The sequence below is a fragment of the Trichoderma asperellum genome, chromosome 3 (assembly GCF_020647865.1).
Source record: "Trichoderma asperellum chromosome 3, complete sequence".
In the NCBI taxonomy this organism is placed as follows: Eukaryota; Fungi; Ascomycota; class Sordariomycetes; order Hypocreales; family Hypocreaceae; genus Trichoderma; species Trichoderma asperellum.
The window spans coordinates 3,083,618-3,097,222 of NC_089417.1; the positions used below are offsets into that span (position 1 = coordinate 3,083,618).

General features: G+C 52.0%; 2 protein-coding genes across 2 annotated transcripts; both read right to left on the bottom strand.

Moving 5' to 3' along the window:
* Positions 1-188: 188 nt before the first annotated feature.
* Positions 189-3,105, bottom strand: TrAFT101_005622 (uncharacterized protein). Its single transcript, XM_024910139.2, has 3 exons — positions 2,086-3,105; positions 1,945-2,022; positions 189-1,883 (listed from the first exon to the last, which is right to left on the bottom strand). Exons 1-3 carry the CDS (start codon positions 2,977-2,979, stop codon positions 492-494), a joined length of 2,364 nt encoding a protein of 787 aa, XP_024757172.2. The 5' UTR covers positions 2,980-3,105; the 3' UTR covers positions 189-491.
* A 2,028-nt stretch (positions 3,106-5,133) lies between these two features.
* TrAFT101_005623 (uncharacterized protein) lies at positions 5,134-10,229 on the bottom strand. The gene is made up of 3 exons (XM_024910138.2): positions 8,957-10,229; positions 8,202-8,795; positions 5,134-8,098 (listed from the first exon to the last, which is right to left on the bottom strand). The coding sequence occupies exons 1-3, from the start codon at positions 9,839-9,841 to the stop codon at positions 6,251-6,253; spliced, it is 3,327 nt and encodes a 1,108-aa protein (XP_024757170.1). The 5' UTR covers positions 9,842-10,229; the 3' UTR covers positions 5,134-6,250.
* Positions 10,230-13,605: the final 3,376 nt, after the last annotated feature.

Genomic DNA, 13,605 nt, shown 5'->3' on the forward strand with positions numbered 1-13,605 from the left:
TCTCTGCCATGTGGCTGTGCTGTGCTGCGTTGCTACTACTGCACACCCTACCCCTAGCCCTCTTTTTTTCTGGAGCAACTCTGGGGAGGCTCTAACCTTAATTCAAGGTAGCTGGGCATCAATTGCGGAATCTTTCCTTATTAGAGGTCTTGCACAGCACAGCCTTGGTGCCAAAGCTCATCCTTTTACGGCGTATTACGTTGCGTATGATACGCACATATTTTATTTCACAAAAGTCTTGTCTGGTCATGCGGAGCAATTCATATTCCATATTATCCAGCGTGTACAATACGGACAGCTGCATGAAACTAATACTAGTAGAAGTGCCTGTTTACCAAGCTCGCATTATTCATTACCTAGGTCACCCTCGTAACCATCTCACCAATGGTGTTCCGTTCATTATACATTCCAACATTAAAGCATATAGTAATTGTTCAGAGAGAGCCTCCTAGGCATGTAAAAGGACTGACTAGCCGGCGTTCGTGACTGGACTAGCTACCCCACGCACTGGCATCTGCGCCGGATGGGTAAAAGTAAGCCACAACGCCAATGATACAGTAGACTGCACACAGCAGAGCGCCTTCGAGGTAGTTACTACGGCCATCCAAAACAAGGAAGTTGACCATAAACGTTGATACAAAGAGACAGACCGTCTCAAACAGGGTGAAGTACAACGTCATGGGCTTGTCCATGATCCAGCCGAGAATAACAACCAAGGGAGTGACAAAAATGGCAATCTGGATGGAACTGCCAATAGCAACACCAATAGCCAGGTCCATCTTGTTCTTCATTGCGACGGTGACAGACGTGACGTGCTCAGCTGCGTTACCAACAATGGGTAAGACAATAAGACCGATAAAGACTTCGCCAACACTTGATGTGGCAACGACATCTTCGATAGAACCAATGAGAAACTCGGCACATGCTGCGACAAGTCCAGTCGTGACAAGCAACAGGATAACTGCAGCCGCCTGGGTAAGGTGCTCCTCCTCTTCCTCCTCTTTGATCCCGCTCATTGAGCGACTCACAGCGGTCAAGGGCACCTGAGCCGGCAGCATGGCTCCGGGAGGTCGAATCTGGTGATTCAGCCTATCGGGAAGGGAGTTGGTGCGACGAACGCCGTAACGAACACGAGGAACCGGACCAGCAGGGACAGCAGACAGAACATCCAACTCGGGCTTCTGCACAAAGACGGTGGGCGCCAAGTTCTTCACAGACACGGAGCGTAAAGCAGGGAACGGCCGCTTGGATCCAGCGCCGGTTTCGTTGCCACTGTTTGTGGCTTCAGCGTCGTTGGGGATAGCGAAGTCGACACGACGAGGCTCCCCGTTTCCATGTGAGCTCTGGTCAGGCTGTTCTGTTATTGTCTGCTGGGCATCACCGCCTGCATCATGCTGGCGGTGACGACGCTGCTTCTTGTGCTTTTTGCGCAAGTGTCGAATGCTAGGTCTTCTATGCTTGCGATGGGACCGCTCGTCATCTTCGACAGCCTCCTCATTGGTCTCAGTTGACGAAAGCCTAGGGAATTGCGGGCGGGAAGATGTTTCAGAAGACTCTTCCTGAGGGCTAGTGGCATTGGTTCCAAAAGACGAAGTCCTAGTGGGAAGGTCGCTAGTCTCCACGGAGGCAACAGACGACTTTCTTCTGCGCCCATGGCGGAGAACCTTTCTCATCGCACGGCGAACAGTGTCCCGGGAGTGACTTGAGTCATCAGAATCTGAGCTAGAATCTGAGCTAGACTCTGAGCTTGAAGCGTCCAGCCATGCTGCGGCAGGACCTGGGATTGACTCGGCGTCAACAATATTCTGGGGAGTCGACTCGTAGAGATATGCGTGGGATTTAAGCTGGAAAAGAAGGTAGATGATGTATACCAGTAGAAGAATCTGCAATATTTAGTTAGATGCTGATTTGTGCGTTTTTTGATAATCAGTATCTTCAACTCACAACACTGGTACCACGGCTAATCTTGAGTGACTGGCGGTCAGCCAAGCTTGCATCGTTGAATGATGCGTGGAAAGCCGTCTAGAAGGGAGTCAGCAGGCCAGTATAGCATAGGCGAAAACGGGAGCGAGGCGAAACACGTACAGGCAAGACCAGACTGATGACGCTCAAACTGAGAAGACAGGCACTCATCTGAGTGACGGTGCTGTTGTAAACTTGCTCTCGGAAGCGCAAACCACCGAGGAAGAAGCCCATTCCCAGAATGAGCAGCAAGTTGGCGAGGATGGAGCCCAGCAGGGATGCTTGGACGATGCGGATCTCATTCTTGACCAGGGCAATGATGAAGATGATCAATTCCACGGCATTGCCAAACGTCACATTGAGCAAAGCGCCAAGAGCGTCGCCCATCTTACTGGCCACCGACTCGGTCGCAAAGCTGAGGAGACCAGCGAGAGGAATCACGGCAATACAGTTCATGGCGAAGACGACGCCGCTATTAACGCCATTGATGTTGGCGAGAATGATGCCCAGGGGCACGAATACGAGCAGGACATTGAACCAGCTGTGGGTAAGGACAAGCCAGAAGGATCTACGAAACTCTTGGGCAAAGGTGCGCTTCTTCTGGCCGTCGTTTTCATTCTCGTTTCCGCCGTCAAAATCGGCGGTGGTTTCGGGGGCAGAGGTGCTTTCGTAGGCCTCCTTAGTTCCTAAGAAAGACCCCGGCCTCTCATCCTGCGAGGGTGGCGCTGACGAGCGCTTCTTTGGGGCGAGCGACGACTTGAGGAAGCCCTTTTCGGGTACCTTGTTGACGATGGGAGGAGCATCGCTGCTGAGGGGAGACACTGCGCCGGCATTGTGGCTGTTGAGTGTCTGGTTGTTGTTTGGAGATGCTGCAGTAGAGGCAGCTGCTGGAGCGTGCTCGGTCAAGGGAGACAGGTCACGGAGCTCAGTATCCGGCTGGTGGGAGAGTCCATCCGCTACGGGCTGTGCATCAGAGCGTTTGGAGGCTATATCGGGGTCGGATGAGGCCTCCTTCATCGAACAGGTGTTGGCGAGCAGCGAGGACGACGGTGGCAAAACTTGGGCAAGGCGCGATGCAATCCGGCAAGCAAAGCAAGGGACCGATTGTATATGCCAGGAACAAGCTGCGCAAAAGGTTGGGGAAATCCCTTGGAAAGAGAGAATAGAGGGGAGAGGGAGAGAAAGTAGGGAATAGGAACCATGAGAAGCGGGAATCGGGATCCCTTTTAAGTCTATCGAGAGAGAGGCGACTGTGACTGTGGCCGGTAGCGTGAGACAAACGGGGAATGTGGATGACGCTGCTGTCGGGTGCAGGCAGGGGTGGGGACGGCGCCACGAGAGATGGCCTCAGTAGTCTGGCACCTTATCTGCTTGCTTTGTGCCTGGGCACGCGCGCACAACCACGGCTCAACGCTGGAGTGCACTGGCGACGCCACAGTCCCGCTATCGAATCAATCAATACAATGCCGGCAGTAGAATACAAGCTGCAGCCACAATTGACTTTAGTGCAATTATTCCTCCTACCAGTCTATAGTGCTCCGTACCATACATATGTGCATCTAGCAATAGGTAGTAGGTACTCCGTACTACCTATTGTAGGTACTACTCTTAGCATCTCGTAGCACCAACTCCCTATTGATTCAGGGTTCATCGCGACTCCGTGCCTTTAAGCTTAGTGGAGAGAGGCAAGCAAGGTTGGGCTGGCAGAGTCCCACGGCAGCACCCAATCACCTACCACCGGTTCCCCCTAGAGCTACATCATAGCAGCGTAGTCAGGTCCGCCGCCATGCGCTAACGACAGCCCAGCAGGCATTTGCGTGGGCGCAACAATGCATCGCGCCTTGGCGCTGTAATCAACGTGCAATTCCTTGACCGGTGCAGCCAATATGGACGAAACATCCGGCTTTGCCCACCGCCATTCTATTCATCATTGATGATCACCTACTAAATGGATTGATGTATTGCGTTACGGCTACAAAGTACAGTCACACATAAAGAAAGATGAGATGGGATGTGAGAGAAGTTCACATCTTAAAAAGACCGAAAAAAAAAAAGGCATCATTCATTCCCCCTTGGACAGAAGCCGGTTCCCGAGACACACATCGGCCCAGCAGCAAGGGGATAAGACAAACACGGCCTGCAAACCACGGGCTTAAGCTCGCCGGCTCGCCTCTTCAGCCGCTCACAGTCACTCAAAGCAGAATAAGCCCGCCAGTGAATTTCCCGAAGCGATGGGAACCTTTCCAACGGCACTTGCATTCCACAATCGGGGTATACACGAGTAATCTTGCTCGGCTGTTGGTGCAACTTCTGCCCATGTCAGCCCATCCCCACACTCAAAGAAACGTCCCAGTTTATCAAGAGAAACAGGACCCCACGCGCGTCTCCAGGGGTCGTCTACCGCTTCCTCCTTGTCTTCTGGACGAGCAAGAATACTCCAATGCTCTCAATACGTCGTATGCATAGATTTCCGTCCGCGTATTATTACGCAAAATAGTTACTTCTTAAACAAAGAAAGCCTTCATCATCCATCAGTGACACAAGAAAAAAAAAAGAGAGAAAAAGAAAGAGAAATAGTAGGAAAAATAGCAAACGTCCTCCCAGCGCGCAAATCGCCCAACTCAAACAAACAAAGACACGCTCAAATCCCCATCCCAAAGTGGGAAATTTCATGCGAGCCTCGTTCCCAGAGCAAAAAAGCTCTTTCTGGCAATACCTTGAGCTAAGCCTCCTCTGCCCCACTATCCACTTCCATCCACCATAGCTTCGCCACAACACACGCCAGTGTCACACCAAAAAAACAAGAAGCATCAGCCACACTCCCTCAATGCCACGTGTATGACGTTTTCGTACCCGTGCCAAACGCGTTAGTATTCCGCCCTTCTCGGACATTTGTTTCTTTGAACTTCGGATGTAGCGTTTCTTATGGCAAATTGCCGTAGAATCGTGTATCCCCAGTCTAGGAAGGATCCTTGGGAGGCCCTTTTTTTTTTTTTTTTTTTTTTTTTTTTTTTTTTTACCACCGAGTGCAAGGCAAAACTTATGACGTAGCTTGTGCTCGGTGTCGGTCAGACAAACGCCGTGAAACGAAGCAGTGAGCTGATGACTTTCGTAAGGGAATGCAACTTTTCGGCCTTCATTCTCAGTACACAGAAGTGGTGAAACAGAGACTCGGCATCAGTTAGCCGTCGAATGCAATTGTCTATGGATGATACCAGACATGCATTAGAACTGGCACAGTTTCACCGGAAAATGAGTTCACGGCATCTCTATCCGATACAAGCAAGACCTTAGTCGTGTGAAAAAGTAGAGATTGAGATATCATCTCGAGACCTGCTAGTGATAAGCGAAAAAAAAATGAATATCTAACAAATGGTAATAATCACACAATAAGGAGCTCAAAAAAAACGTCGTCTCGCACGCGAAAATACTCCTCACATGTATTCTTCTTGCTGCTCCTTTCAAACGGAAGAAAAAAATAAAACAAATCGCAAAACTCTCTTTCTTCACCTCCACCCCATCCGTATATGCGCATCTTTGTCACCTCATAGACTCCGCTCAATTTGCCCTGCCAAAATGCCCAACACAAGAAAAAAAGAACAAGAAAAGAAAACAAGTACAAGTACACACCAATTCAGGTATATAGAACAATAATCCCAACATACTGGACCAAACTTTCTACTAAGCTTGAAAAAAAAAAGATAGAAGACAATAAATAAGGAGGTAAATAGTACCTTGGGCGTTCTGATATACCACATCACGAATATCCCACAACCAAATCTAGTCGAGGTGCTTTGTTTGTGTGTAATTTTGTTCATAACAGCCTCCACATGAGCGCAATATACGATTTGCAAAATCATGCTAAACGAAAATACAGTACAAAGGAAAGGCGAGAAAATGAAAAAAAAAAAAAAAAAAAAAAAAAAGAAAAAGTAAGAGAAAATTGCCAAACAAGGCATGCCAACTTCCCCAGCAGTAGGCCCCTGTAAGGATGGAGAGCTGCTACGTTGGCTGGTTTTCGTCAACGGGGAATATTAAATAGGCCGAATGATATCTGCTTTGCGCGCTTTGATGATTACAACTTGATGTTGACAAAAATTTGGCGATGCCCTCCTGCTCAGAAAAGAAATATATAAAACAATAACAAGGCCACTAAACGCACCCGGTCGATCCAAGGAGCCGAGGCCCTCAGAAAAGACGTAGCAGTAATTTTTTCTTCTTCTTTTGATCTGGGCTGGCGTGAAATCATTCATGAATTCTCTGCTTTATGCCCTTCTCAGGCGAACCGTTATCGGTCGTCTCCCCCCCTAGCTTTGCCTCTTCTCCGGAAAAAGTCCATGACACGCTTAGCAGCTCCACTGCTTCCCTCATGGCCTCGGTAATCTCCTTGGTCGTAGGCATCCACAAAGCGTTTGTGAGGTTTCTGTAACACTCCCCTGCTGGAATTGATTCCCCGTCCATCAAAGCCTTCAGATTGGGTGTATCCGTACTGATAAGGGCCCTGCCTCACTCCAGGAGGCGGACGCAGGTCCACTGAGGTGTCGGATGCACTATTGAGATGGGTGCTTTGTTGCAAGTACTGTGGGATTGCATTAGGTCGCCTAGCAGCATCCGCCGGGGCCAAGTTGTTGTTTTGAGTCGGGTGAGATACGGCCGTATCTAAAGGCTGGCCGTCATATGCGTTGTCAAAGAAAGGTGTGCTGCCTCCGTGGGATGTGACGCTCCGGCCAAGGTCAGCAGTGCGAGGGTTTTGGATGGGTAGGTCTTGCTGAGATTGGTACTCAGAAGGGGGAGCACTTCCGTAGTCCTTGGGGGGGTTGAACGATTTGAGAGAAAAGGATGCGGGGAGAAGCGAAAACCGTCGGCGCTCTTTCTTGTCGACGATCGAGTCTTGAGAGCCATTTATACTTCCGCTCCTCTTCTTGCCAAGCCCAAGAGTAAAAGATCGGCGTGACGCCTTCGAGTCTATCGACCGCCGTGACTGGGGTTCCTCTGCACCTGTTGCTGCTACCATTCCAGAATTAGCCATGCTAATAGGAGGGTACTTCTTGGATTTTTCGATTGGCTGTTCGGCCTTCTTCCCCTTGCGTCCAAACATGGACCCGCTGCGACCCAAAAGCTTCGAGCCAATCTCTCCTATCGTATTGGACCTCTTGTGTCCCTTTCCATCACTGCTCTTAGGCTCATGAAAGCCCGACATCCGCGCAAATTTGGGGGGCACATTGGTGTTAGTTCTTTCAATAGCATCCTCCTCAGCATTGGAAGGTTGTTGGATGCGGCCTTGAACATTGGTATCTGCGATGGCAGGGGGGGCGGGCTGGCCATAATTGCCTCCAGACTGCAAGCCAAGAGAAGTAGCAGATTCTCTAGAATTGCCAGTACGGGGTCGGTTGGTAGTCGCCGCAGGGATGCTAATGGAATATGTGTTGTCCGAGGTCGCACGAACATCTCGCGACGGCCGTGTCGGTTGGGGCATTCCGGTCGTTTGCGCCGCTGTAGCCGGCCCTCTCTTTGACTGCGGTCGTGAGTGTGAGACATGTCTGTCGTCCACCGACAAATCTTCCGTCTCCTGATGATGTCGAGAAGTTGGCCGAGACTGGTGCCTGGCAGCCTCCGGTTCGAGGCCGCCACGCTGTGTCTGAGTGATGGGCGCGACGTACTCGACCTGGACAGTGCGGCGTTTGGCGTCTTTGGGAGTGCGCTGGGTAGTTTCGGGAGGAGAATCGATCTTGCCGTGCGCCTTGACTAGGCCACCGACAGCAGTGGGCTGTGGAGTCTTTTGCTTTGGCGCTTCGCGGACAGAAGCGCTTCTCGTAACCATGGGGGCCTCAGCATAGTCAGAGCCTGTGGCGCTGACGCTCTGGACCTCGGATGGAGAAGTGGTCGAGCTGGTAATGAACTCAACAACGTGAGCGTATTCGCTCAACCAGCTATGGCGCGCCACCTCAAACAAATCGGCTCGCTTTCTCGGGTTAGGTACCAAAATTCGTCGTAATAGATCTCGGGCGTGTGGTGTCACGTATTCGGGGAATGTCAGTGGTGTCGTAACGATGTACTTGTAAAGAAGGTTGATGTTATCGCCTTCGGGGTTAGCAGGATCATCGTCGAAAGGAAGATAGCCAGCGAGCATGGCATACTGTTTATCAATCCCCAACCGCATTAGCTATTTGACTCGAGGCAAAAAAAGAAAAAAGAGGAAGAGAAGAAGAGAGTGGACGAAGAAAGCAGTCTGTACTCACCAAGATGACACCACAGCTCCACACATCAACTTTCCTTCCGGTGTACAGCGAATCGCTCACGACGAGCTCTGGTGCGGCATAGCAGGGACTTCCACAGCTAGTCTGCATCAAATCACCCTTGCGCATGCCGTTAGGCTTAATCTTGTCGAGACCTAGCCGCTTGACAAAGTCGCGGTCCGAAAGGTTCAGCTCTTCCTCCTCAGTCAGCTCGTCGTGAGAGTCGAACGTATTGGCAAAGCCAAAATCAGTGATGATGATGTTTCGATTGCGGTCCAGGAGCAAGTTTTCCAGCTTCAGATCACGGTGCACGATGCCCTTCTTGTGGAGGTAGCCCACTCCAGAGACCAGCTGAGAGAAGAGTCGGCGCGCCGAGTTGTCTTTCAAATAACGGTGGTTCAAAATGTAGTCAAAGAGCTCTCCTCCAGATGCATACTCGAGAATAATGCCAATGTATCTATCGGTTTCAACCATGTCTATCAATCGCACAATATTCGGGTGGTGAATGCCGCGGAGAATAGTAACTTCGCGCTTAATCTTGGCCAGCCGAGATGGGTTGTGGCCAACGGTATCTCTTTTGATGAGTTTAATGGCAACCTGTACATGGCTTCTGTTAGCATTGCCAGTGTTTCGGATAATACCTGGCCCCCCCCTCTCCAACATCTCCCTCGTTCTCACTCTCACTCTCATTCTCACAGCCTCATTGGCACTTTTAGGGAGGGGGGAAGGGAGTTAATAAACATAGAATCAAGACTCACTTGCACGCTGCTATCCTGCTTCCAGCCAAGCTTCACCTTTCCAAACTCTCCTTCACCAATGGTGTTTCCTAGGATGAAATCGCCAAACTTGGTAGTCGCCTTGTTGTTGCGACTGTGGTCATGGCGGCTTCGAGCGCCGCGTCGTTCCTCGGAGCCCGCATTCATGGACACAATAGGAGGAGGCGCGGCGGGATCGACGTCGTGGGATGGGTTCTGGTAGGCTCCTCGCCCGGTCGCTTCTTCGCCGTTGGAAATGACCCGGTACAGGTTTTCGCTCGCCTCGCGCGATGGCTTAGAGTTTGTTGCTGTCTGATGAGTACGGATGGGGATGGGGATGGAAGAAGGAGTTTCGGCGGCATGGCCACTTCGAACGCTGGGCACCGCCTGGGCTGCGGCCGCATCCTGCGGCGTGTGGTAGCCCTGAGCCCTCTTGCTCCGAGCATGGTCGGCGTTGCCATTTGTGTCACCACGAGGGGCGATCCGTGAGCCGTCGGTCTGCACACGGCGCGGAGAATTGTTCATCTTTTCGCTGCGGCCCTGGCTGGCGTCCGGATTGTTGGATGAGGTTCGTGGAGGGGCGGTAGGCGCCGACGACAGGCGGTCAGTCCTGGAGTGTTGGTCGGCCGCACGAGTCGCGCTGGTGGGAATGCGAGAGCTCACAGGAGCGCTGGGGTCTGATGGGACAGAGGCGCCGGGGCCGCTGGGCTTGTGAGAGGGAGGACGCCTTGACGATGGTGGTGTTGAGGCGCTCTGCTGGGCATTGTGGATTTCCCGATTGGGGGAAGATTGCGGCTGCGTGAACTGGCGGTTGGAGGGCGAAGGCAGAGAAGACGACAACGCGGTTGGCTGGTGAGGAGGGGCCGTCTGGAGAGCAGCCGACGACATGCTTCCGCGTTGCTACGGGATGATTGCCGGCCCACTAAGGTCAATCGACGGACTTGGGCGGACTCGGCGAGCGCAGCTCTAGAAGAAAATAGCCTGCTTCGAGTTTCCCCAAGCGCCTTGTGCGAGAGGCCAATGTGATTGCCCGGCTCTGATATCGAACTCGATGGTATATCGACTCGGCAGTCGAAAAACAGGTGCAGCGGCACGTAGACTTGCTTGCAGGAGCGCGCGGCGGATGGTTAAGGCTCCGAAGCAGCAGGGCACGAGCAGCGTGTCTTGGTGGTGTATTAGAGAGGAGGATGAGAGAGGAAAACGGGTCACAACAGTCAGACGGGCTGCTAATCAAACGAGGTGTGGTGTGTATGTGTGTGTGTGTGTGTGTGTGTGTGTGCTGGCGAAGCCAAGGGCGACCAAAGACAAGATTCAGGTCCTTCTTTGAACAGCGCCAACAAGCCAATTCAGCACAGCACTAGCATATCATGTTCGACTGCAGTGAACACGGGCTTGTTTTTTTACTGTCCTTGGTTGTTTCACAGACGAAGCGTCGTCGTCCAGCAGATGGCAGAAAACTGCGTCCCCTGAATGGACAGGCCGGCTGGACGCGCGCAGGGCCCCAGGGGGTTGCCAGAGACCGGCCGCTGGGAGGAGCTGACAGGGTTGTGCAGAGTAGCGGCAGCAGTAGGGCGGGATGAGCTCGGATTGGGTGCCTCTTTCGTCCTCCAATATGCCAGCCGAGTGCTGGTTCGTCTCAGCGCGACCCGGCAGGCCGACGAGGTTGAAGCAGACGCAGATGCAGACAGTTGCAGACGGGAAGACGAGGCGCCGCAGGGCTGCGAGGAAGGTTTTCCACGGGTTTTGGTGCTCGTTAGCGGAAGCCTCAGCAGCTGCGTTGCTGACCTGAGCTGACCTGAGCACTTGACGTCTTTGCCACTGCTGCGCGAGGTACAGATTGCTAGGCGCAAGGGCGAGGCAGGTACATGGCGAGCATCTGGGCTACGCGAATCTAAAAAAAAAAACCCACGCAGAGCAGAGTTGCGTGTATGTAATCCTTTGTGCCACAGGTAAGACCAGCAGCGATACGATCCGTATAATACACATACACATACACATGCACATGCACATGCACATACCAGTACACTACAGTTGAGGCAAACCAGCACGGGCGAGATTGGAGGTCAGCGTCGAGTGCAGCTGTCAACCCGCGAGCATGGCCAAGGGCTCAAGGGCCAGCCTTCGCGAAAACGAAATTGATGGCTGCAGCATGAGATGAGAAGCGCAGCGCGGCAGCCTCAGTGGAGCCCTCGTAGCGGAGCTTCCAGCGCTATGCCGCCTGTAGTGGCTCCGTGTGGCCCTGGCCCTGGACCCGAACCTGGGCCTGGTACCTGAGCACATGCACGGGGCATGCATGCGTGCGCTGTACGCTGCAAATGCTACCATCGAGGTCGGTCGACATCATCACTGCGAGTACCTGCTCCCGCGCGCGCCTGTCCGCGAATCTCGAGGTATCTGCCGCCGCAGTTGTCGCAGCCGAAACGCGCTAGATCCAGGGGTCCGCGTCGTTCCTGCATGCAAGCCGCAGTGCCTGTACGAGCCGGATATTTATTTATATTGCAAGCAGCGCAGCATGCATGACTGACGGACGGCGTGGGAGCGTCACGGTGCAAAAACCCCTCCAAATTAGCTCTCACCCACGCCGCGGCAGAACCCTGTAACCGCAAACACTGGCTGAGAGTACTTGCTGTGCATGTTGATGTCATTGAATGTCATCCACTGACGCCTGTGCTTGGCCATGACAGGCGCGAGCAGCATCAATCAAGACAGTGAATGGATAGATCCTGAGGCAATCAACGGAAAAGGCGGTCACTGAGCATCAAAACATTGGCCGAGCCCAATCCCATCGCCCATACGAGAATGGAAGTCAACATGCGCCAAAATACTGCCGCTGGCCTGTCCCCTCCCGGTGCTCCATCCATCTCCATTCTACATGCACCATGGACGAGGCTGGATGGCATTGTAGCTCCTGTTCGGTGACGCCGCAAACAAGCCCGCTTGGACTCGGCCTGGGCGCAAGGGAGAGGCCCGTAGCGCAGCCGTGGGATCCATACAAACTTTTCTGCGCATTATAATTAGACACAAACAAAAAGGGAACTCGTTCGCTTGGGCAGATTTGCAATTCAATCGTTAATGTCGAGGGAGAGAGGAAGGAGCCCTTGGGAAACCGGTAATAATGCAATTATAACAGACCAAGCGCAAGAAAAAAAAAATGGAATTGCAGCGGCGAAATAACAAGTGCCACCGCCGTTGATATTGCGACACTAAGAAGCTTTAGCTGCTGGAGCTTCAAATTTCAAATTTCGATCGTGCATCCGCCGTCGCTCGCGGCCGTCGTGCGGGCTTCCTTCGCCGCTACCCCAGCACCAAGAGAGTGCAGAAATGCGGGCGGCTAGCCAGACCACTAGCTAGTAATCTCGATCCCGGCTGTGAGATTGCGATGCTGCGCGCTTTTCGGGCCATACAGCGCAGGCAGCCCTGCTGAAATAAGTAATACCAGACTACCTGGCAGCAATATTACCACCTGCTTCGTACCTCCGTATTGGAACTGGCGGGTGCTGGCTAATAACAATGGGACACGGAAATCATATGATGATGCTTCCACCGAAGTGACCTCATCAATGCTAGCATCTAAGCAGTATTTTAAACCGAGTCCTCACTTGGCGGTTTGCCCCATACCTAGGTAGCCCTTCTCCACGCTCCATAGGTAGCTACTACTGCGAGTAGTGGCAACTAATAGACTAGATAGGTCTGTCTGCGAGTAATTCACCCACTGCTAGTAAACCCACGGGTATCCGTCTCCTGTTGCTGCCTCTCTGCTGAAGATGCATGTATTTGATGCCATGTACCAAAGGTCAGAAGCTACAAACATCTCAGTCAGTAACCCTAATCTAATCCCAGCATCCTCGTATGACTCGCACCAGAGCGCATAACATCCAATTAGGCATGTCGCCGTCGTTTACGTACCTGCTTGTATGCTGTGATACTCTAGTGCACATGATCTGTGCCTGGATTGTCAGACAAAAAAAGGTTATTTTGCACCCTTTTTCGTTTTGTTTATCCAAACCTGCCCAGCAGTGAAACCTCCTTTTCATTATCCACCCAGCCCTTTCCCAGCGCAACACACCACATCACAAAGAGGACCTGCTCAATGGGTTTTAGTTTTGTTTAGCACGCAAACAATGAGGGCCATATTACTGCCAAGCTACGTATTCTATTTTCGCTAGACTTTTCTTCTTCTTCTTCTTTTCCTCTCCCCTGGCTCTTCTTGTTCTCTCACTTGCAGACGGGTCGGGTCACAACATACGAGATAATGCCCCCGCTTTTAAGCCCTTTTGTGAATGAACCCGAGACAGGCTCACCAAAAGTGAAACCCGTGTGGCACATCCCCAATTTCCCCATCTGCATATCGTAAACATTGTTTCGATCCCATTAATGTCGATGAAACAAATTCTCCGTGCGCTCTCTCTCCCTCGCATCCTGCATCGAGCAAGGTACGAAGCACTACTAGGTAGGTAATACTTGCACTACTATTATTGGTACGTGCTGCTACTGGGGAAAAAAACATATCGTCTTTGCTATGGAGTAGGACATGTTTGAAAGCCCATTCTAGCATCATTTCGCAGATCCACCGCATTGTTTGTGGCTAAGAGAAGCACTTGCTGATCGCATTGATGCCGGAAATGAGCGACTTGGCTTGGACGAGTTAAAAT

Coding starts and splice junctions, on each gene's coding strand:
- TrAFT101_005622 (XM_024910139.2), bottom strand. CDS start 2,979: ATGAAGGAGGCCTCATCCGACCCCGATATAGCCTCCAAACGCTCTGAT. Junction 2,023..2,085: donor TCATCAGTCTGGTCTTGCCT/GTACGTGTTTCG, acceptor ACTCCCTTCTAG/ACGGCTTTCCACGCATCATT. Junction 1,884..1,944: donor TTAGCCGTGGTACCAGTGTT/GTGAGTTGAAGA, acceptor TAAATATTGCAG/ATTCTTCTACTGGTATACAT.
- TrAFT101_005623 (XM_024910138.2), bottom strand. CDS start 9,841: ATGTCGTCGGCTGCTCTCCAGACGGCCCCTCCTCACCAGCCAACCGCG. Junction 8,796..8,956: donor AGCAGGATAGCAGCGTGCAA/GTGAGTCTTGAT, acceptor AGCCATGTACAG/GTTGCCATTAAACTCATCAA. Junction 8,099..8,201: donor GGAGCTGTGGTGTCATCTTG/GTGAGTACAGAC, acceptor ATTGATAAACAG/TATGCCATGCTCGCTGGCTA.